Below are 23,419 nucleotides of genomic sequence, written 5' to 3'. Positions count from 1 at the left end.
CGTCCTCAACCCACAGATTGTCACTTTCTCAGTGTGGAGCTCAGAAAGGCAGAAGGAATTCTTTGGCAAAAAGTATCCTCTATTTAAAATTTGCATATTATATGCCTGTGTGTACATAAGGTATTAATTAGCCTGAGCTCTGGGCACACTCACCTGCGTGGATTTTGTTAAACGTTTGGAGCCGTCACGGAACACCAGGCTGGGGTATTTTGCTTCTGTGAAGTCTGAGTAAATATGGAATGGGTATTTTAAGGATATTGTCACTCACACAAAGCCCATACTGGAAAGGACATCTGCTAACAGTTCTTCATGTCACCAACAACATTATAGCGAAGTATCGAGTCAGGGGTAGCTCCTTCCCACTTCTGCTCAGACACCAAAACACAGAGGAAGCCATATGAGCCATATGGCCAGCCTTACCCTTTGCTTTCTTGATTCACAGCCTGCGACATGAACGTCCACAAGCAGTGTGTGATCAACGTCCCCAGCCTCTGCGGCATGGATCACACAGAGAAGAGGGGGCGGATTTACCTGAAGGCAGAGGTCACCGATGAAAAGCTCCATGTCACAGGTAAGGCATGGTGGTCCAGGAGCAGCACTTGTGGTGAGAGAAGGTCAAGGTGATGCCAAGGCAGGGTGGGGGCTGGGCCCGTAGCATTAGCCTGGAATCATCAGCATCTAGAGCCCTGCAGACTCAAGTTAACACACGTCTCAGAAGACTGGTCAGTATACCCCAATTCCTGAATAGTAGTAAATGTCATATAAAGTTACAGCCACCATGTAAATAAAAATAAATAAAAGGTATTGTGTCCATCTACAACTGAAAAAAAAACTAAAGAAATAAAAAGGAAGGAGAGAAAGTTCTAGAAACAGTTTACTTTGGAAAACATCCTCACTTTTTTTTTTTTTCCTTTGGAAAATAAGCATATTTCTACACCTGTAGGTCTACATTACTGCTCTCAGATAAGAATGCAGGGAAATCAAGCAAAAGATCTTGAGGTATTACAAGGAGAGAGACCATAGCTGCTTCTGGATGACCTCATGGGACAGAACTACTGTAGCCAACAGTCAAGAAGGAATTGTGAATTAGGTGAAATTCCTCATAGACCCAGGCCCCGCTTCGTCTTTTGTGTTTTAGAGAAGCTTCTTCATTTTCTGCACACCATTCTGGTTGCATCCTTGCACTGGGGGAGGTGGGGGGTGGGAGCTGCTCAGCTCATGGCAGCTAAGAAGCAGAGAGAGAAAATGGAAGGGGTTGGGGACAAGATACAACCTTCAAAGTCACACCCTCAGCGACCTACCTTCTGCAACCGTGCCCCACCTGCCTAGTTTCCACCACCTCCCCGTAGTCCATTCAAATGATTAATCCATCAAATGGATTAATCCACTCATGAGGTCAGAGCCCTCATGCTTCAGTCATTTCCTAAAAGCCCCATCTCTGGACATTGCCCTGGGGACCGAGCCTTCAACACATGAGCTTTGGAGGGACATTCCAGATCCAAACCATAACAGCCCCTCTGACCCCGGCTCTCTGCCCAGAGGAAGTGGGGCCCCTTGGGGACCATGAGCTTGGCTTTGAGAACATTTGCAATGTCACAGGCTCACTCCTATTTCTCCCTCTTTTTCACTATGGCTCCTGCATGGTCAAAGCCAAGTGCTGTGGACAGGGAATATGCAGTTTAAGAGGAAATGACCATAGACCTGGTAGGTGGAAAGAGAGCATCTAGCAGGAGGCCTATAGGCTAAATATTGTCCGCATGTCCTCACCTTTTCCTCCATTCCCAAAGCTTCTGCTGTTGGCAGTAATGTAGACCTACAGGTGAATAATCAGAGTTTGATTATGGGGTTTACAGGCAACACTGTAGGACTTGCTATAAGGCAAGAATGCCTGGACAGTTTTCAGATGTTTAAGTGTCGTTCTTTGTGTTTCTGGATAAAGCAAAACATGTGCTGTGAATGCTGGATTTGACTGTGCCTTCTCCTCAAACAAAAGCAGCAACCACACCGTGCTGCCTGGTTCATCCGGTCTCTTCTGTAAGCCTCCAGAGTCTTGTAGAGATAAGTATGCACAGGGGCTCAGGTGCCCTGGCTGGGGTGGCACAGAGATGCAAGTGAAAGGTCAGGTCCCACCACACTGGGCTCATGTCCTGCTAATTACCCACCCACTGCCAGGAGCTAAGCTGGACTCACAGATGTAGAACCAGCTGAGGGGTTCATCTGTTTCACTGAGATGGACGGGATGTTTCATACGTGATAACCAACCAGCATAACTTATGGCAGCCAGCTAGATGGTGTCTCTTGAGAATTAGTTTAAAAATTTTTTTTTGTATATATATAGTTCTACTCTAGGAATGAGAATGCAGAAGTAGTTCAATAATGAAAATGTCTTACTCCCTTTGGGCTGCCATAACAAATTACCTTATAGTGGACCATCTATAAATAATAGAAATTTATGTCTCATAGCTCGGGAGGGAGGCTGAGAAGTGCAGGATCAAGGCACCAACAGATTTCAGTGTCTGGCCAAGGCTTGCTCTCTGCTTGACAGGCAGCACCTCTCGCTGTATCCTCCCATGTAGAAGCGGGAGGAAGACAGTGCCCTCATGGCAGGAGGGCAAACATGCTCCCTTTGACTTCTTTTACAAGGGCAGTGATACCATTCACGAAGGTGGAGCCCTTGGGACGTGGTCATTTCCCAAATACCCTCTCCTCTTAACATCATTGCGCTGGGGATTAAGTTTCAACATGTAAAATCGGGACAGACACCCATATTCAGACCATCACAAACAATAACAGCAGCAGCCCACACTATTGGGTGGTTTCCAGAAGAGGGCTGCTTCCTAAGCACTTTCCATGGCCAATTTATTTAAACATGTGAGCAACTTTGCTTTATGGTCTCACTTTATAGGTAAAGAATCCGGAAGCAAGGCAATATGCCCAAATGCAGACTGGGAAGAGAGAAGGAGATGGCTCCAGGTCACGGGTAGAAAGTGCTAGACAGAGTTCAAGTCCAGGTCTGCCCTTCTATGCCCAGACACTGAGCCAAACAAGTCTCTTTTCTTCAGTGAAGCCTCTTTTCGAGCAAATACTAAACCCATAAATATTTGCTAAAGCCTCCTTCAGCACTCCAAAAGGTACTTCGAGTTTACAGAAAGTCTAAACATAGGACTTAAAGCCAGAGGAGAAAAGGTACTACATGAATGGATTACAGAACAGTCCAAGGCCAAGTGTAATTAAGTGCCACATTATGTGGCCTCTAAATGGGACACCACTGCAGGATGCTCAGGATGGGGAGAGGCTAGGTAGGGAAAAGAGAGGCCCGTGGAGAAGAAGACCAAGGGCTGGAGACATTTGAGAAGGAGAGGGAAAGAGAGCTCCCGTTGAGAGATTGAATGGGATGCAGAATTAGCCGGGCTTTAATGAGAAGGCAAATATAAACAATAAGCCATAATGAGCAGAGCTTATGGCCCAAATGCAAGCAATTTCTTGGGGAAAAAAAAAATGCATTTAAACCTAAACCCTGGGCAGCTGTGTTAATTGCTAGATTAGCTCAGTCCCCATTTTACCTGTTTAGAATTGCTCAGGTTGAAAATAATTTCCAAAGTAACACAGAAACTCCCAGTGGGAGAGCTCTGCACTGAGATGGAAGGCACCCTTTTGAAATCAGAAGTGAATTTTCTTCCTGGATTAGCCTGTATTTATGGGAAAGGCCTCTACCTTCATAATGTATTTTTATTTTTTGCCTTTGGGCGATGGTGCTGATGTTATCAGAATAGTGTCACTCTTTTTTCCTCTAATAGGTAATTTTAATAGGTTTTCTACATTCTGGTATGCTATTTTATTTGGTTTGGAGAAGTGGTAAAAAAAATCCTCTTGGGAACCAATTTTCAATTTAATGTTGTAAGTAAATGGAAAAAATATCATGTGCTTTACAGCTGTTTCAGAAACACATCTCTCTCCCACAGATAGATTATTTCAAAGACGAGTCTAATTTTCGCAAATACTTCGGGTTGTTAATTTAGCATGGAGATTGAAGTTCTGACCCAAGTTCTCATGGGGAAGGGAGAATTTCCTCCTGGTCTTTGGCTCCTGCAGCATCCAGACCCCTCCTTCTGTCTACTTATCTAGGGCCTTGTGCAGCTCAGTGTTTGAGCCTCCCCTCCCCAGGGACTGAGACTCACCACCATGCTATTGTGATTAAAACAATAACATTCCTTCTGTGCTCTTCCAACCTCATCTGAGGGTGGTAACTGTAGAATCAAGGCAGTGAGATTTGTCTCTGAATAATAATTCATTCTTCAATTCATCCATGCATTATACATTTATCGAGCAAGTGTGTCTGACAAAGTGATTAAGACGCAGACTTGGGGATGGGGTTGTGGGACTTGGGGATGGTAGAGCGCTTGCCTGGCATGTGTGAGGCCCTGGGTTTGATTCTCAGCACCACATATAAATAAATGAAATGAAAACGTTGTGTCTATCTACAACTTTAAAAATATTAAAGAAAAAAAAAGACGTGGAGTTGGCTGTGGAACCTGTGTTCTTTGGAGGGAGGCTGTTGGACAGTGGGAGCTTGGGAGAAGGGGCCTCAACTACCTGAGGAAGATGCAGATGCCTGGGAAGCGGCAGTGGAGCCGGGAAGACAGGGAGGAACAGGGCCTTCCAGGCAAAGATGCAGAGTGTTCGGGAAGCACGACTGCCCAGGATTTCAGGAATTTCTAGGGAGATATGGGGAGAGCTGGAGGAAAATTGTTTCCATTTTCATTCATTTGTTTTTGCTTTGTTGTGCTGGGATTGAACCCAGGACCTTGCACATGCCAGGCAAGCGCTCTGCCGCCGGGCTGCACCCCCATCCCCTCTTTCCATTTTCAAGGGGCTGGGAGTACAGTCTCCGCTGACGGATTGCACAGTCCTTGGGAGCCGTGTTGAACAGACTTTGAGTTCCATAGTCTTTCAGACAGGAGGATTTTAAGTTCCAGGTGGCTATATTTCCACTTGGCAGAGGGCCAGCCTCCCAGCCTGAACTACAGACTTCACCCCAGGGTCACAGCGACCATACACTCTCTGGTGACAGCAAGTGCAACTTTGGTGACCTGTTTGCCTGGAAGCTTTGCACAGGTACCTTCCCCTCTGGTAGGCAGCATGGGGCTACCAGCAGGCAGGAGTTGGACAGAGCTGTTTATTTGAGGGGAAAGGTATCACTTATCATTTCTATTAAATAAAACCTTGGCTATGGGCTTTGGAGCCAGATCAGGAACTCAGTGCAGCTGAAGAATCTGGTCCTTCAGGTTGGCTAGAGAGAGGGTGCCAGCGGCTTCTCCTCAGGTACCACCAGGTGCATTACTGGTGATGCTACATTGATCACCTTGCTGTGGTGTTCTATTGCAGCCCTTGACTGCAAAGGTATCTTTTTTATTTGTAACTAGTTACGGAGTCTCAGTGTTGTACTTGTGGCCCGGCAACCTTCCACCCAATGGAATGGACATCCATTGATGAATCCCATTTGATTTTTATTGATGATCACAAAATGTTCATTTTCTAATTCTGTATCCTTCAGGGTTCATTAGCTGGCATTCGTCTGAAAGAAGAGCCTTCAAGTTATTTTTTTACTGTCTTGTTGGGTTTTTTTATACCAAACTATCCCTCATTTGGCCCAGGGAAACCGCTTCTGTTCTTTTGACATAACCCACCTTTTTCTTTTTCTTTTTTTTAAAGTACTTCCTTTCTGGAACATGAAGGCTCACTTACGGCCTTGATCATTTCTTAAAGGAACTTCTGACTGATTAAAAAAAAGTTGTTGTTTTTTTTTTTTAACAGTAGAAAATAATACTCAGGGTTCGAGATCTGGGGATAGGGTGCTCAGTGTTCTTGGTGTGCACTGTGCCTAAGCCCTCTCAGGAGTCAGAAGCAGGATTTTTTTCATGTCTTCACACTGGCGCTTCCGTCCAGTTCTGATGCTAACCCCACTTTCCACAGCCTGTCTTCATCATCCCTGCTCCCTAAGTTAGACCCGTGGCTCTTCAAATATCAAAATGCTTACATATATTTGCTCTATTCCACATTTTGTGCAATAGAGCTTCAGAAATTTTAGCCCAATATCTCACCCACTAAATAAAGTCGAAGACTTTGCCATATATTTTTTTTTTAATCTTAGGCCAAATCCCACTAAGGATATGGTTTCTTGACCTAAATATTTTGCTGTGGTTGTTGATTTCAACTCGATATGCACTACTTTAACAAAGCGATCAAACTCAGGGTCTTGGTTCAGGCTACTAAACAGAATGCCATAGGCTGGGTGTCCCAAACAGTTATTTCTTACCCCTTAGAAGACTGGAAGTCTGAGATCCAGGCACGGGCAGATCTGGTGTCTGGTGAGGTCCCTCTTCCTGACATGCGGAAGGCCATCTTCTTGTTGTATCTCACATGGCGGAGAGCAAGCAAACTCTTTTATGTTTTCTTATAACAGCTCTAATCCCCTCATAAGGGTCTATACTCATGGCCTGATTACCTCCCAAGGGTCCCGCTTTCAAGTACCATCACATTGGGATTAGGGTTTCAATGCATGAGTTGTGGGCAGGGTGAGGGACTACATTTCAGCTCATAGTGCCCGGTCTCCCTCCAAAACAGCACACACTGAAAAGATCTCCTCTTGATGTGCTGTCATAGAAAATCTACAGTATAATCTAAGATCAGGTATTCTGGGGGGATGGTTCATTCAGATCTGGTTACTGAGTCATTCTGCATGATACTAGCCTGGACTTTTCAAAACTGCGAATGTCATAAAAAAACCAAAAGCATCCAGGGCACCATTCTTGATTAAAAGAGACTAAAGGGATGAGATCACCAAATGCAAAAACTATAACGCTCGATTCCATCTTGTATCTGGGGGAAAAAAAATCAAAAACAGCTGTAAAGGACATTTGAGGGATAAAAAGGGAAGGGAGAATTTGAATCTGGACTCTATTTGAGATAATGTTTTTGTGTCAATGTGAAATTTCTGGTGATAATGGTGTTGTGATTATGGGAGGGGAATGCTCAAATATTTCAGGGGTCATTTTTCCTGACATGTGCAGCTTTCAAATGGTACGCAAAAGCAACAGAACAGAACCAAAAAACTGAAAATCCAAAGGGGGCTGGGGAAGAGCGATCATACGTGCAGGCAGAGGTACCTGCGGCAGAAATGGTCCTGGTGAATATAGATGATGGCCGTGTACACAACTTTCATTGTCCTCTTTCTTCTTTGCCCCAAAGCTGGACAATGTTATGTGTCTGGAGCATTGTTCTGGCTGGTCCAGTACTTCAGTGTGCTCTGTAGCTCATGCTCTGCTGGAAGGAAGCCTCAGGGGAGGCAGAAAAGGTTCGGCTTTACCCCAGCGAGCTTCACATGCCTACACCCACAGCTACCAGTGCCCTTCCCTATAGTGGACAGCAGGCCTGAGGGGCTGTTGAGTATTCTGACCCCAACCTGAGTGCTTCTTTGCGGCTCTGCCCTGAGGCTGGACCTTGTGATGGGGAAATGAGAATGATGAGTCTGTTGTCTGCCTCAGGCCCACGGAGAGGCTCTTTCTAAATGCTAGGGCATCTGACCTCCTCATCCCACAGTCTCTCTGTGCCTGGCCTGTTACAAATAGAGATGGGCCATCAAGACACAAGTAGCAGGTGCAGAAAAGAGGAACGTTATGGGCAAACCAGAGGCACTGATGGGGATTTGTTGAGTGCCCAGGTCTTATGAAAACAGAAACCAACTCCAAATAAGCACCATCCATACATCAGGCTACCTGATGCTTCCTGTATGTCATGTCACCTCAGCAACCCTTAGAGAAGAATGCCCTCATCACCATCATGTAATTGAGGAAGCTGGGGCTTGGGAGCTCCAGGGGCCTGCCCAGGTCTTAGGGACACTCACCTTTAGCACCCCAGGGAGCCTTCCCCACCCTCTCACCCAGGGCCCCCCAGCTCTGCCCCAGGGAAGATCAGTACTCATAACCACTTCTTGAGTACAGATGCAGCTGTCCTGTCAAAGTGATTCCAGTGTCATGTTTCTGCCCTGCAGCTGATAGCAGAGGCTACTGTGTGATGCTCTGCAGCACCCAGAATCACAGCAGCACTGTTGGTACCACTTGGGTGAGGGACTGTCATCTTTTTCTCCGGAGCCTCCATTTCCCAGGGTTGAGATAATGGTTGGGAATGAAAATGGCCTCAGGGAATGTGGCTGATGTCTCCCCCGCCCACAGTGAGGAATTAAATGGGGCCAGGAGGGATGGTAGCAAATAACAGCCCCCAGGGCGCTGCTGACCATGCAGGGGTGGCTGGGCAGGCCTCTTCTCCCCTAGTCATTGCTAGCTTTTCTTACCACCCTCCTTCTTCCCCAGTGGAGACTCCTCCTGCTCTCCAAGTCTCAATCTTTAAAGAAATCATCTCTAGCAGTCACCTGCCTTGAGTGGACAGGTGCTTAACATGTAGGTACATCTTTTGCAAAAAGAAAACAGGAGCCTGCCTCTGAGCTGAGGACCTAGAGCTGCGTACTGTGCACCCCTCGCCAGAAGAGCACGGGCAAGTGGCTCCATTCAAACACACGTGCTTGTAGGTCGCAGCCAGCACGTTCTCAAGAATGTACCTGCCCTGTCTTCTTCCTTGATTGGGCATTCCTAAATATCAACATGTCTCGGCGTGACCCCTTCCGCAGCCAGAGCTTGTCTGCCTCCCTCTCCAGACCATCCTTCTTGCCCCCACCCCTCTCCACTCCATGATTCAATTGTAAAAATCTGGGTGGCAGGTGGTACTGCTGGTGTTGCCCACTCCTCGCCTTTCTTGTGCTGTCCCCTGGTCCCTCATCAGTTTTAACACTCAGCTTCTTTTTAAATATTTTTCTAAAGCCTGTCCTCATATTTTATGCCCTGCCTAAAATGGATCACTTCCTCCAAATCCATTTTTTTTTTTTTTTTTTGGTGTTGCTGGGGATTGAACCCAGGGCCTTGTGCATGCCAGGCAAGCACTCTACCAACTGAGCTATATCCCTAGCCCCTGGATCACTTTCTCTCTGGGCCTTTCATGACATCTTTTATGTAATTTCACTTAGAGGTTTATGCATCGGTCTCCACCTACCAGACCATAGGACCTTTGAGGTTAGAGAGTGTCTTACCTCCTGTACCCAACCCAAGACCTCAAATATATGCCTCATATGCTTGTTCAGATGATGGTGGTGACAACGTTGATGATGATGAGACAACAGAAGTACACAAAAGGCACAGCATGAAGAATTTGCTCAGGTTTATGCTGTAATCCTCCGTCCCAAATCCAAGCAGCTCTTCCCATTTTAGCCCTTCCTTTGCATCAAGTTAAAATGACCCTGTTTTAGCCTAATTCATGAAGCCACATGACTTCTGGGATCTTCTAGAGACACATACACCAGCCAAACAAAAAAAAGACTGTGTTCTCTCAGAAAGACATGTCATCATGTACATCCTGACTCGGGCACCTCATCCTGGCTTCTCGGTGGCACAGCTAAATGTCAAATGTGTACCAACTCGCGGCCTGCCCTCCTACGGGTTGTTATTCATGCTGGTTCTCTCTGCTGCAGTTCCAACACAGCCTCCCATGCTGGGAGCTTAGTCACTGGATATCCGTGGGAGGCAGCAAGACTCTATCCGTGAGGAGCAAAGGGTTGCCAATGTCATTTCCTTAATGCAGCCTCTGCCTTTGTCTTAAAGTGCCCTGGTATCCATGCACAAGTGACATGGCTTCTCTCTTCCTGCTCAGAATGATCCCAAGCCCCCTAGACTCTTTACTGGGACCTCAGTCATCCATCTCCTTTGACTTGAGTGACTCTTGCGTAGAAGGCCTGCGTCCCTGGAAGAGGAGACACAAATTGTTTCTGGGGCCTTTTCAAGATTACCCCATTAGCATACAGAGGCATTGATGTTGACTGAGCAGGTCATCCTTGTGCAGGATTTTAATTGCTTCTAATTATAGGATTATCATTTAAGCACAAGATTAATTGCCGTGAAATTATTGCAGGGAACTTGATCTTCTTGTAGAAAGTCAATGTATTAGCCAAGTGAGGAATCTCTTAGAAGTCTGCCAATGATGTCTTTTCAATCACTTCCATTATTTTTTTTTAACTCTTTAATGGGAGATTGCAAGAAGGAGGCACTCTTCGGGTGTCCAGATAAAGGGGAAACAAATAACAGATAAATGCCTGTTGTCCAACAAAAGGAAATTTGAACAGTATTTGGGAATCATTAGGTTCACCCAGAATAAATGCCGAGATTTCTTTTAATCTCTTGATCCATGTCATCTTCCGGGGTGGGTGAGAGTGGGCCAGCATAAAGCTAGAGTAGGCAGACACTATCTTATGATCCTTTCCAACACTACCTGCTGGGATGTCCTACAAAAATGATTCCTTTCAGATGTTTTATAAAGGATTCTTCAATTAACATATATACACATGCCCTGATTATTGGCATCAGAATGGCAGGGAAACATCAGGCTGTGTTCATCTCTGCTTCTGGGCATTTCCACTTGGAAAGATGCAGATTTCCTGAGAAAAATACAAGAAGCTTTAGCTCCTGGGGCGGTTCTAAAATATCCCTGTTTGAATAGAGTGGGCTGTGGCCACCTGCAGGAAGCTCTGCACCAGAGCGTCCCCACGGGGGCCCTTCCACATGAGAAGAATGGTAGCTGTGCTTCACCTCCCGTCCTACTTTGTAATTAATGCAAGGTTTTGTGGTTAATTAAAGACAGCCAGGGTCTCTTTTCAAACCCAGGCAGGCATTATTTCCTAGAATAATGATGAAATAACAAAAGCAAGGAAAACTTCCTATAAAAGTTTTCAAGGTGGGGGTGCCGGGTTTGGGGAAGGTTACATGAGGAACGCTTCCCCAGCTCAGACCCACTGAGGTGAGAATGTACTAGAAACACCTCCTTCACTGCACACGCAGCAGGAAGATGACCAGAGGAGGGCTAGAGCCTTGGGAAATACTGCACGGGCCTCTCCCTCTGTTAAGGCACTCCCCTGGGAGTGGGGTGCAGGGTATGTGGGGACTTATTTTTCTGGTGAATGTTGCTGCTGGGATTTTGCAGGCTGCCTGGGAACTAACCACAGAAGTACTCTTGTGGGAAAATGTGTGCCCAGAGGCCAGAAGGGACAGTGTGCATGCAGCCGTTGTTAGGACCTGCCCGGCCCAGCCTCATCACTTCTTACCAGTACCCAACCACTCGGGATGACCCTGGAGCCTATTTCAGTCTCCCAACCCCAGTAGAACAGGGACCCTGTAATTCTCAGAATTTCTGGCTTCTGAAAGATGCCAGTATCTGGGTGGGGGTGGGGGGTGAGGGCAGTCCTCAACAAGCTTTAAGCGACTAACACTCCACGCGGTTAGCATAAAGGGAGCTTATGTTTATATGATAATAGGAGTGACCTGGTTTAGAGGACACTATGGCATTGACTTTGGGGTGAAAATAGGTTGGATTTGACTCCGCTGTACCACCAATTGGTGCTGGATAAGTATTGGGGGTTGTTGCTTTATTAATAGGGCTTTGTTCCAGTCCCGTTAAACCATATAAGTTGAGCAGATGGAAGCAGATCACTGTACTGACACGTCATCGACACTTTTGATCCATACTCACTCAGGGTGTATCTATAATCACAGAGGGCCCCCGACCACCACCAGGAACATCTTACCTGACTTCTATAATCTTTCCTTTACCATAACCAAAAGAACTCAAAGTGGCTTTGAAAACAGGAAGTGTCCTTGTAGGAGGGGAACAGTGGCATAGCAAGCTGATGACAGCAACTGAAAGATCCCACCTGGCAGTGGGCCTGGCCTCCTCACTTTGCCTGCCCTGTTCCCCTTCCTCATCTGCAAACTCGAGGTGCTGGAACCCGTGAACTCCAAGGTGCCCGTAACTTTAGCACCTCGCTGTGAGAGCGTCCTTTTGGAGAGAAGCAGCTGATCGTTGATGCCAGTCTCTGCCCCTCGAGGAGGCGGCAGTAGCGTTGGAGGTTCCAGGGACCCTGCAGCCGGACGAAGCCTAATAGGCTCCCAGTCCAGTGGTTTTCAAATGGGTTAGAATAGGCCACACCTCCCAGCGGCAGCATCTTTTGTGAAATGAGGTTCCCACTAAAGAGACTGTCCTCCTCCTCCTCCTCCATGACCTGTGAAGAGACCCGTGGAGCGAGTTGGGGTCCAACCCCCTCACTTCTCAGGTGTAGAAACCAAGCCTTAGGAAATGTGGTAGCTAGGTGGGCATTTTAGATGATAAGGGACAAAACCAAACTCAACCCACTCAGGCAGAAAAGAAAACTAGTGTATCTCATAAAACTCCAGGACAGGAATGCTGTGGGGCTACAGGATCATCTAGAACCAGAGTCTGGCTAGCTGAGTCTCACCTCTTCCTAAACACTGCCTTCACTTGTCCCCTCCCCTCCCCTCTCCCACAGCAGGTTAGGCTTCGGAGTTCCACAGCTTCCTCCCTCGGGCTGTGTCAGGCTCTTCTGCACCTCCAGGAGGGGAGGCACTGTCATTCTGGGTTGTTTGCCATCTCTGGACCCATCTACTGTGACCAGAGAGCAAAGTGGGGACTGGGGCAGGGGAGGGATAGTTCCCAGGCACAGGGGATGGTGCTAAGCAGACAGAATATTAGCACAAGACACGAGCCCGCCTTGTGCAGGAAGTTGGTTTGGGACCCCTGGACCTACTGTTCCTTTGGGTGCCTACCTTGTGCACGTCTATGAAATTACTGAAAAGCAGTGACAGTGGCTGAGCTTATATACAGAAGTTTGAAATGACTCCTAAGTTCCTTTTGAACAGAGGAACATGCTCCTGGCCTGGCCAGTTTCCAGAAACAGCCAAGGATAAAGAGAACATTTTGATTCAGTGACATTTGTCCAACTCAGCCACCTGGCACATTAATTACGCCTTGCATTTAGAAGCTCTAAAACGTCATGCCAGGTTGTAAGTGTAAATGGTGTAGAAGTGGTTTAGTGGTGGCAGGAAGCAGAGTCCTTTGAATGAGGTCCCAGTTAGACTGTGGAACAAGGAGGAGACCATCGATTAGGGCCCAGGCTCTGGACAAAGCCTTCCCGGCTGCATTTTGAGCTACTGGCTTTCAACTCCAGTCTAGCAGCTTTGTCTGCTGGCCGGGGCTGCCTGCTTGGCAGACCTGCACGGCTGGCCCCTAGGGCTTTGCTTTCATGAGGAATTCCAACTGTGACAATGAACTAGTTGGCAATACACTAACAATGCCTCTGTGCTCTTAGCCTCTGCCCCAGGAAAGCCAGGCTACCTGGCTTCCATTCAGCCAAGGAAAAGAAAAGCAAGGTACAATTTTATTCATGAATCATTGCCACAAGGCCCTCCCAAGGTTAGGGAAATGATGTGTTTCCTGCTTGGTTTGTAAACTGTGGGCACAATGTTCAAAATGCCAGGGCTTCTCTCCCTGCCATCCACCCAGATGCACGGCAGAGGCCCACCGCATTAGGAGTGTCTTCATCCTGTGCATGGTCCCTGATAGGTGGCTTCTTCGGAGCTGGCCTCTTCCCATTTAATTCTCTTTCTATTTGCCAATTGGGGGGTTATTTCAGCAGCATCACGGCTTGGTGAACCTCAAAGAGTTTGGTAAATTAAGGATTCAGAGTCACCATGTTGGTGACTTGACTGGATCAGCAGTTTCACATGCAAGATCCTTCACTCCTAATCACTTATTTTCAGTGTCATTTGAGTCTGTCATTAGGCTTGATGTATGTGGCTGTCTTGTGGTGGTCTAAGGCGTTGACAGATGGGCTCTCTCCAGGAGAGATCCCAGAGGTCATGAGAATGTCCAGAGTTTTTTTCTAACTATGGTTGAGCTGGGAAAGGTTTTGCCAGCGAAAATCTCTTTAGCCCTCACATCATCCATTTAATTAATGTTTATCTTCAGCTTTGTATTTTCAGATTAGAGATGGCCATGCTAGAATAGAGACTGAAAAAAATTTTAAAAAACAACTTTATTTTTATTTTGTCTCTCTCCAAGGACAAGTGATCCACAGATGGGGACTGATAGTCTCTTGTTCACGGGAACTCCCAGTGGCCCTGATACATATGTTTTTTAGAGAATCAGCTTTGGGCCTATGGGGTAGGGGGTGGGGGGCGGGGGACATCATTAATGCTGCAGGTAGATCTAGGAAAGAGCCTCAGCCTAGCCAGGAGTCATGCTCGATGCTCAGCCAGGGCACTCCTGGAAAGGAAGCCAGCAGAGACCCCCCGAAGATGGGGCTGCCTTGGGCAAGCTCGTGAGACCAGATCCCTGCCTGTTCCCAGCCTGGAAGCTTTCAGCAGTCAGTCCCTCCTGTGAAGAAGGTGTTAGAGGGAAAGTGGGCTTCAGTGGGCTTTGTCTCATAAGCATCCAGATTCTTTAGATGGGGAGGTGGGGTTCAGGGCAGGACCAGTAAACATTTTTGCCCTTGTCCCCCACGCTCATGTGAATGCTTATGATTTTATTAGCAGCTGCCTGGGAGCCAGGCCTGAGTTAATTTAATTTAATCTCCTGGGTTATTTCAGTTTGGTGTAGTCTATTTTAAGCAGAGAGGAAGAGGAAGTCATCAGACAGGCGGAGGGGGTGGTCAGGGAGGGGCCCTGAGGCCTTGCGCTCCCTCCCTAGTTCCTAGCCTGGTCCATCTTGAGATGCAAGGAAGGACTTGTCGGAAGCAGGTCAGGGCGAAGTTGGAGTTCTCGCTGGGTGTGTCTCTCGCGTCACCCTCTTTCCGTCTGAGAGAAGAACCATTCTGTGAGCTTCAGGGGCAGCAGGGGTGGGGAGTGCTGATGGTGCCTGTGGGAGACACAAATGGAGGGTTCTCCCTGGTGCCAGAGAGGATAGCATAATAGCACCTCCGCCACCCTTCCTTCTCCCCGTGTGCCGATTGTCATCGTGGGTGCCCGTCATGGTGGTGTCTGCAGTCCCTCTTTCTCTTTAGACTATTTTGCTGCTCTGGGGTTGGGATCTTGGGAGGCAGTTTGCCAGAGTCCCCCCGGTTGATGGATGTTGCCACAACCTCAGTGAGACCCAGGGCCCAGAAGTCCCTTGAGTCTTGTGGCTCAGAGCTGCCATGCCAGCCCCGAACCCAGAAGCAACATCCCCAAGCCACCCCGTTGTTCTCTGCTCCCAGGGCGACCCCAAGGCTGTGCAGTTGGTAGCAAGAGTGGTCAAGAACCAGAGATGTTCATGGACCTATCAGAAAGAGATCCCAAAGGTCATGAGAACATCTAGATGAAAAAACAAAAACTGTGTTTGAGATAATGAGAGTCTTTGCCAGTGACAGTTTCTTCGTCCTGACATCATCAGAGATGGTCACTCCTCATGAAGGGGGTTCATCCCAGTTTCCTAGGCCAGCCCTGGAGGTGGAAAGCTGTATGCACTGGACGGCAGGTGCCACACCCCCAGGGGCCTCAGAAGCTTATCAACTACAAAATCCCACTTTTTATTAACTCTTTTTTTTTTTTTAGTTACAGATGAATATAACATTTTTATTTTATTTACTTTTATGTAGTCCTGAGGACAAAACCCAGTGCCTCACATGTGCTAGGTAAGTGTTCTAACATTGAGCCACAACCCCGGCCCCAAATCCCACATTTTATTGGGCTGCCTGACACCTCGTAAGTGCTCGGGACATCCTTGCAATGCTGGGTGATATTAACAGTAGTGATAGTTAAGAGTCATTAAGTGCTTACTTTGCACCAGGCCCTAAGCCAAAGGTTTTCCTTCCATAATCTCACTTAATACTTAGAATTCCTATTGGAAGAGACTGTTATTATCTTTATTTGATAAATGAGGAAATAGAGATTTAGAGGATTTCAGCAACTTGTCAAGTGACAACATGAAGCTAGACCTTGAATGAGAACATGTATAACCTGGGTCCTGGGAGTTTCCATTGTGAAAACATGACCAAAAGGTTTCTTGGCACAGGCAGTGAGTCACCTGGGTGGGTTCAAGTTCAGAGCCGTTCTTCCAGCACGCTGTGGGGTAGAGGTAGCCTGATGGAGCTCTGTTTGGTTTGGGGCTGAGCCTAGGAATGACAAGAGGGCATCTCAGGGGGGCCAGGTACCTTCTGTGACTCATCCCCGTCAGTGTCTCAAAGCTGCTGCTGTTCTGCGTACAAATTGCTGCTCCCATAGCAGGTGACGGGAACCACGTTCTCCAAGACCAAGAGCAGGATCTGCAAGTCTTTGTGGTCAGTGAGTCCTCAAAGGTGATCCTTCTTACAGGAACATTGAAGAAACACAACTCTGGGCATTTCCTGTTGCCACTTTGCAGTAGGTTAGATTCACGTAAAAACAAACAAAAAACTAGAACAAGACAGGGAGGCGCTCTTTCACCACTTCTATTCCACGTAGTCCTTGAAACACTAGCCAGAGCAATTAGACAAAAGAAAGAAATCAAAGGGATACAAAAAGGAAAAGAAGACCTCAATCTATCCCTATTTGCTGAGGAAATGATTCTATATTTAGAAGACCCCAAAACTCCATCAAAAGTTGAGCTCCATTGAACTCATAAACGAATTGTGTTCCTATACACCAACGATGAATCAGGTGAAAGAGAAATCAGGAAAATGACTCCATTCACAATAACCTCAAAAATAATAAAATACTTGTGAGTCAATCTAATAAAAGAGTGAAAGACCTCTACAAAGAAAACTACAGAACACTAAAAAAAAAAAAAAAAAAAGAAAGAAATTGAAGAAGACCTTAGAAAATGTTAAGACCTCCCATGTTCTTGGATAGGCAGAATTAATATTGTCAAAATGGCCATACCATCAAAAGCACTGTACAGATTTAATACAATTCTCATTAAAATTCCAATGATGTTCTTCGTATAAATAGGAAAAGCAGTCATGAAATTCATTTGGAAAAGTAAGAGGCCCAGAATAGCCAAAGCAATTCCTAGTAAGAAAAATAATGCAGGAGGCATCACAATATCAGAACTTAAATTATACTACAGAGCCATAGTAAAATAAAAAACAAAAAACAGCATGGCCTGGGCACCAAAACAGACATGAAGACCAATGGAACAGAATAGAAGACACAGAGACAAACCCACATAAATATAGTTATACTAGACAAAGCTCCATAAACATACATTGGAGAAAAGATAGCCTCTTCAACAAATGGCGCTGGGAAAACTGGAAATCCATATGTAGCAAATTGAAACTAAACCCCTATCTCTCAGTCTGCACAAAACTCAACTCAAAGTGGATCAAGGACCTTGGCATTAGACCAAAGACCCTGCACATACTAGAGGAAAAAGTAGGTCCAACTCTCCATCATAGGCTCAGGAACAGACTTCCTCAATAAGACTCCTAAAGACAAGAAGTAAAATCAATAATCAATAAATGGGATGGCATCAAATTAAAAGTCTTCTTCACAGCAAAGGAAATAATCAAGAACATGAACAGAGAGCCTACAGAATGGGAGAAAATCTTTGCCACCTACACCTCAGATAGAGCATTAATTTCCAGGATATACAAAGAACTCAAAAAACTTAACACCTCCCCAAAAATCCCATCAATAAATGGGTAAAGGAACTCAACAGACACTTCACGGAAAAAGAAATACGAAGGGTCAACAAATATATGAAAAATTGTTCATCATCTGTAGCAATTAGAGAAATGCAAATTAAAACTACACTGGGATTCCTTATCACTCCAATCAGAATGGCAGTTATCAAGAATATAAGTAACAGCTGGCATGGTGGCACACACCTGTAATCCCAGTGACTTGGGAGGCTGAGGCAGGAGGATGGCAAGTTCAAAGCCAGCCTCAGCAAAAGTGAGACACTAAGCAAGTCAGGGGATGTTGCTCAGTGACTGAGTGCCCCTGAGTTCAATCTCCAGCACCCCCCTTCCAAAAAAAAAAAAAAGAATACAAGTAATAATAAATGTTGGCAAGGATGTGGGGAAAAAAATTTACTCATACATTGCTGGTGGGACTGCAAACTGGTGTAACCACTCTGGAAAGCAGTATGGAGATTCCTTAGAAAACTTGGAATGGAACCACCATTTGACCCAGTTATCCCACCCTTGGCTCATACTGAAAGGACTTAAATGCAAATACTACAGGGACATAGCCACATCAATGTATAAAGTAGCCAAGCGATGGAACCAACCTAGATGCCCTTCGACAGATGAACAGATAAAGAAAAATGTGGTACATATACACTATGGAATGTTACTCAGCTATAAAGAAGAATGGAATTATGGCATTGGCTGGTAAACGAATGAACTGGAAAATATCATGTTAAGTGTAACAAGCGAGTCCCAAAAAAACCAAAAGCCAAATATTCTCTCTGATATGTGGATGCTAACCTAAAACAAGGGAGGGTAGGGAGGAGGAGTATACAAGTTCATTAGATTAGACAAAGGGGGATGAAGGGAAAGGAGAAGGGATGTGAATAGTAAAGACAGTAGAACGAATCAGACATAAACTCCCCTATGCTCTTATGTGAATACATGACCACGTCATGTACAACCACAGAGTAGGATCAAAATTGTAATCGGTTGCACCCCATGAATGTACAGTATGCCAAAAGACACCCTACTGGCATGGATATCTTTAAAAAAAAAAAAAGTGTCTCTATGTTTGGGATGGTGTTGGAGGGAAGCTCTTATCCCTGAATGTGTCTCCATTATTAAAACAGGACACATCAGGAAAGGCAGTAGCCACCAAAGGCTAGGGCGGGGGTGAAGCTCACTCTGGCCTCTCAGGATGGCCAGGCCCCTAGAGACCAGTTCCAGCATAGTCCTGACTGCAGTATGGCAGGATGCCAGTTTACTAATTTACAGAGAGAACTAGGATCACCCACATGGCTGCTGACAGTCAGGGTCACCTCTCAGCCTGGTCAAGATCCCAGAGAAGACAAAGTACAGTGATCCCATTTAATAGATTTGCCATGTAAGATGCCATCCCAGAGGCCTCATGGAGTCGACATCTCCCGGGTGCTGCCTCCTCTCCCCAGAGTTAGATTCAATCTTATCCCGATGCCTGGGAAGCCCTGCTCTATTCCAGTACTGATGGAACCAAGAGTTTGTTGACTCCCCAGATGAATCTCACTTTCCTGGTACCCGAGTACCATGGTCTACATGTGTCCCTCAAATTTTATATGTTGGAAACTTAATCCCCGGAGCCATATGTCAATAGTATTTGAGAAGTGGGCTGTTTGGGAGGGGACTGGGCTGTTTATTATGAGGGCTGTGCCCTCATGAATGAATTAGCTCATTCGTAGGTTGTCGGATTCATGGGTTATTGTGTGAGTGATTTTACTATAAAAGCAGCTCTGGCTGGCCGGCTTGCTTTGTTTTAGCCATGGATGCCCTCCACCATGTTACGATGCAGCAAGAAGGAGCTCAGCACATACCGTTACCATGCTCTTGGGCTTTCCAGCCTCCAGAACCAAGAGCCAAGTAAACCTCCTTTCTTTATAAATTAAGTGATCTCCAGCATTCCATCACACTACAGAAAATGGACGAAGACACCGAGGGAGGGGGGTTTGCCTCCTTATGGCTCCCAAGTAGCCAATAAGTCCCTTTATCCTAATTCTTTGCAGAAATGCCTTCGCCCCTGCAAACTGATTGTCTCTCAGATGATCGATAGGAAATAACTCAAATTAGCAGAGAAGTGACATTTGTCTTAGAGCAGATTCTTATCTTCGGATCCATGGTTGCGCCCCGACATGTAACTCCAGGTCCAGAGCATCAGTGAATCCTCCAAAGTATATCAGAATTTTGTATCTACATTCTGGGAGAGAGAGAGTAGCCATAGCCGTCATTTTCTCAAAGGCATCCCATGACTCCCAGGTGCCCATATGTACAAATTTAGGAATTATTTCCAGGACATAGGACTTTATGAAAGAACTTTATTGGCTTAGTACCCAAACTAGAAACTGACCTTTGATGATATCGTTGAAAACAAAGGTAAAAAACATGCAGATTGACAGGCAATTCATGTTCAAAGTAGAAGAATCACAGGTGTTTCCTTGTCCAACCAAACTCCTTTGCTCACTAGACGGTGACTCAGTCAGCATTGCCCAGGAAAGAGGATAATGAGGGAGGGAGGATGAGGGTCTGCCCAGTGTCCTCCCCTTCCCCCAGATCTCTTCTGGAGTTCTGAGAATTTAGCCAGCAGGAGGTCTCATTGGTCTGGGACCACGTTGAAATGCACTCACCCCGGGACAAAGTGGTGGTGTGAGAGCAGGGTTCGGATCTTCATGACGAGTGATGATGGGCAGCTTAGATGCAAGCTGAGAACAGCCAGGAGGATTATGCTCCATTTCCAGTTAACCGGGCTTTCTAGAAACAGTGGGACTCCAAGAGCAACTCGGGAAATCCACATGTCCCGAATTAGGAAACCAGCTGGTAACTTCTCAAGCTCACTCTTTCACTCATGCCCCGACTCGCTGTCACGTCTCAGAAGACAAAGTCATGGTCTAGACAGTTCGACCACTTGACTTGGTGACAACTTGGAAAATTTCCTGTTGATGATTATCAGTGTTCTGGTTGTCATGGATGCATAAAATAGGAAAGTCCTGGGCACCTGAAAGAAAAGCAGGAAGATTTTTCACACCTTCCTCTTTGATCCAAGAAACAGAGTCTTCACCAGCCAAGAAAAGCCCAGGAGGCATTCTCTTACCATGGAGGTCACCTTATTTCAGAAACCAAAAGAGCATTTTCCCTCCAGTCTACAAGTAGACTCTAACTTCCAAAGGGAAAAATAAAGGGAGCGTCTGAGTGCGCAGTGCAGCTGGAGGTTAGGACCTGGGAGGCGGAAGAATAGAGAACGTTGCTGGATTGTGTCCTGTGAAGGCAGGGGATGGGTACATAATGAGAAGGCCTGTGGCCATGAGATCCTAACTGTAAGTGGACCCATGATCCAGAGCATGTGACTACCCAATGTGGTAAATTGGATGTGATCCCACCAGGGTCTTGCAAAAACACATGGATCTATAGACAAGGAGCCATGAACAACTAATCTGAATGTCAGATTAATTCTCAGGGAAGCAAGTCCACCAGGCAGTGGACAGAGCCAATGAGGAATCCAAACACAGCTTCTTTGGGCAAATTCCAAGTCTGGGTCTATCCTTCTCATCTGAGGAGGAGTGAAGGAAAAAACTCACACGTAACCTGTGACTCGTTTAAAAACTATGGAGGGATAAGGGGAGGGGAGTATCCTCCAGGAGAACGTGCATGAAGATCAATTACTGGAAGAAGAGGGGTTACAGGAAGGCATTTGAGAAAACTCCACATGAATTTCAGTAGAAAACAGGAATGTACAATCTTTGTAAAACAGGATGTTAAGCCATTATAACAAACAGGTCAAGAGGAATGGCCAACAGGATGACTTCTTAAAAATGGTGGTGGGCTGTAGGAAAAGACAGACAAGATGAAGAGAGGTGGGCAAGTAAGAAATGTCTTCTAGGAAAGTTAAATGGCAGCAACCTGATGACTATTCACGGAGCCACAAAGAGCAGAAGTAGTGTTGTAGAAAATCGGATCAGTGCTGCGGGAGAGCCTGAGGCTCTGGTGCCGGAGGCAGGCAGAAGGATAACAACCGTGAAAGAGAAGGTGATAAAAATTGAAGGCTGAGAAAAGGACATAACTTGAGAGGTACCTCATCCCATAGATGAGAGAAGAAAAATTGGAACCAACAGCAGCAGTAAATCCATGAGAGGAACACATTCATGCCATATTCAGACTACAAGAAATGCATTCTGTTCTGGCAAAAATCAGCAGAAAGAAGAGTGCAACTTGAAACATCCTAGACAGATTTTAATTTTAAGAAAAGAAACAAACTCCTTTCCTTTAGAATGGATAAGTGACCGACAGGAGAATAAAAACCAGGCTGGTGTTGAGACTTCTCACTGTGTGAAGCACTTGATGTGGGGAGAAAAGAATACATCACTTACAGAGTTTACACTAGCAAAGTTCATAGCCCCCAAATATGTCCCCTGGCCAGGTTGCTGTTCATATGGCATATTGTCAGAAGTGCAGGGATTCAGAATATGTGTCACCCATATGCCTTTCTTGGAAAAACTATTTAAAGCCAAACTAAAGAGGGGTGCCAAATGAAGTAAGATGAAAGGCTTGGGAATGAGAAGGTCATGATGTAGAAGAATAAGCAGTAAGCATTAAAACCATATGAAAAACAAGGATTGAAAAATGTGAACCATATAAAAATTATAATAATAATTAGAGACCCCAAACTTCATTTAATTTTATAGTAACAGGAGTGGGAAATGATATCAGAGGTGACGGGGATCTTGGACGAGGCATAGTGGATTCTTCTGTGAGCTAGGGGAGGGGTCAGAAGATACCATTTCACTCTTTGGTTTGATAATCAGAGAAATGCAGGATTTAAAATGGGACAAATGTTTTAAGATAGTTGGCAGTAGAATTAAAATATTTATATTTTCTAAAGTTCTGGAAAAGATAAATGCAAACAGTACAGACTGTAGCAAGAGGCATGGTACGGTCAATCTTGTATCTGTCCACTAGTCCCCTCGACCTCCTCTCTCTCTCTAATCTTTCTCAGCTTCTAGTAACCGCTGTTCTACTCTAAGCTTCTATGAGATCAGCTTTTTTAAACTCCACTAACGTGTGAGATCATGCGGTCTTTGTCTTCCTGTGCTTGGCTCATCTCACTTAGTATAATGTTCATGAGGTCCCTTCATGCTGCTGCAGATGACAGGATTTCAGCCCTTTCATGACTGAACAGGATTCCATGGTGTGTGTGCACCACATGGTCTTAACCATTCATCAGTTGATGGACACTTAGGTTGAGTCCCGTACCTTGGCTATTATGAATAATGCTACAGTAAACAAGGAGTGCAGGTATCTGTTAGACTTATTGATTTTGTTTCTTAGTAGTGGCATGGCTGGATCGTGTCTATTTTTAATTTTTTGAAGAAACTGTACTTTGATGTTTCACACTAGGGTGATTGTGGTTAATGATATGTTGTGTATTTCAAAGTAACTAGAAGAGAGGAATGTTGACTGTTTCACCACAAAGGAATGATACCTGCTCTAGGTGATGGATGTGCTAAATATTTTGATTTGATGGGTATACAATGTATTTGTGTATAAAACATCATGCTGTATCCCACAAATATGTATAGTTACCATGTGTCAATCAAAACTGAAATCCAAAACAAGGAAAAGAATGTACAAGAATAGGGCTGCTTGTGTTCCCAGCCCTTCCCCTTACTAGCTGGGGAGCCTTGGGCTCATGACTTCTAAGTCTCTTTGAGCCTCAGCTTCGCCATCTATAGATGTGGATACCAAGGAGGGTTTATTGCAGAGGCTGGTTAATAATTTTGTCCAGAATGCTACACACCTTACCAGGCCCATACCAAGTTAAACTACCCAGAGTTTCCAGATGGAGATTTTTTTTTAATAACA

General features: G+C 45.6%; 1 protein-coding gene and 1 non-coding gene across 3 annotated transcripts in view; one reads left to right on the top strand and one right to left on the bottom strand.

Moving 5' to 3' along the window:
- Positions 1-23,419, top strand: part of Prkca (protein kinase C alpha) — a 394,797-nt gene that overhangs the window by 268,246 nt on the left and 103,132 nt on the right. For both annotated transcript variants that reach the window (XM_027946194.2, XM_071603594.1), the window contains one exon: positions 443-571. In XM_027946194.2, the coding sequence (XP_027801995.1) occupies positions 443-571 (129 nt within the window). The remainder of the gene's footprint in view (positions 1-442; positions 572-23,419) is intronic.
- Positions 8,944-9,014, bottom strand: Trnaa-ggc (transfer RNA alanine (anticodon GGC)). The gene has a single exon. It is a non-coding gene; the product is annotated as a tRNA-Ala (tRNA).

This window comes from Marmota flaviventris, chromosome 17 (genome assembly GCF_047511675.1).
Source record: "Marmota flaviventris isolate mMarFla1 chromosome 17, mMarFla1.hap1, whole genome shotgun sequence".
NCBI classification, from domain to species: Eukaryota; Metazoa; Chordata; class Mammalia; order Rodentia; family Sciuridae; genus Marmota; species Marmota flaviventris.
This window is presented reverse-complemented; position numbering and strand designations above follow the sequence as displayed.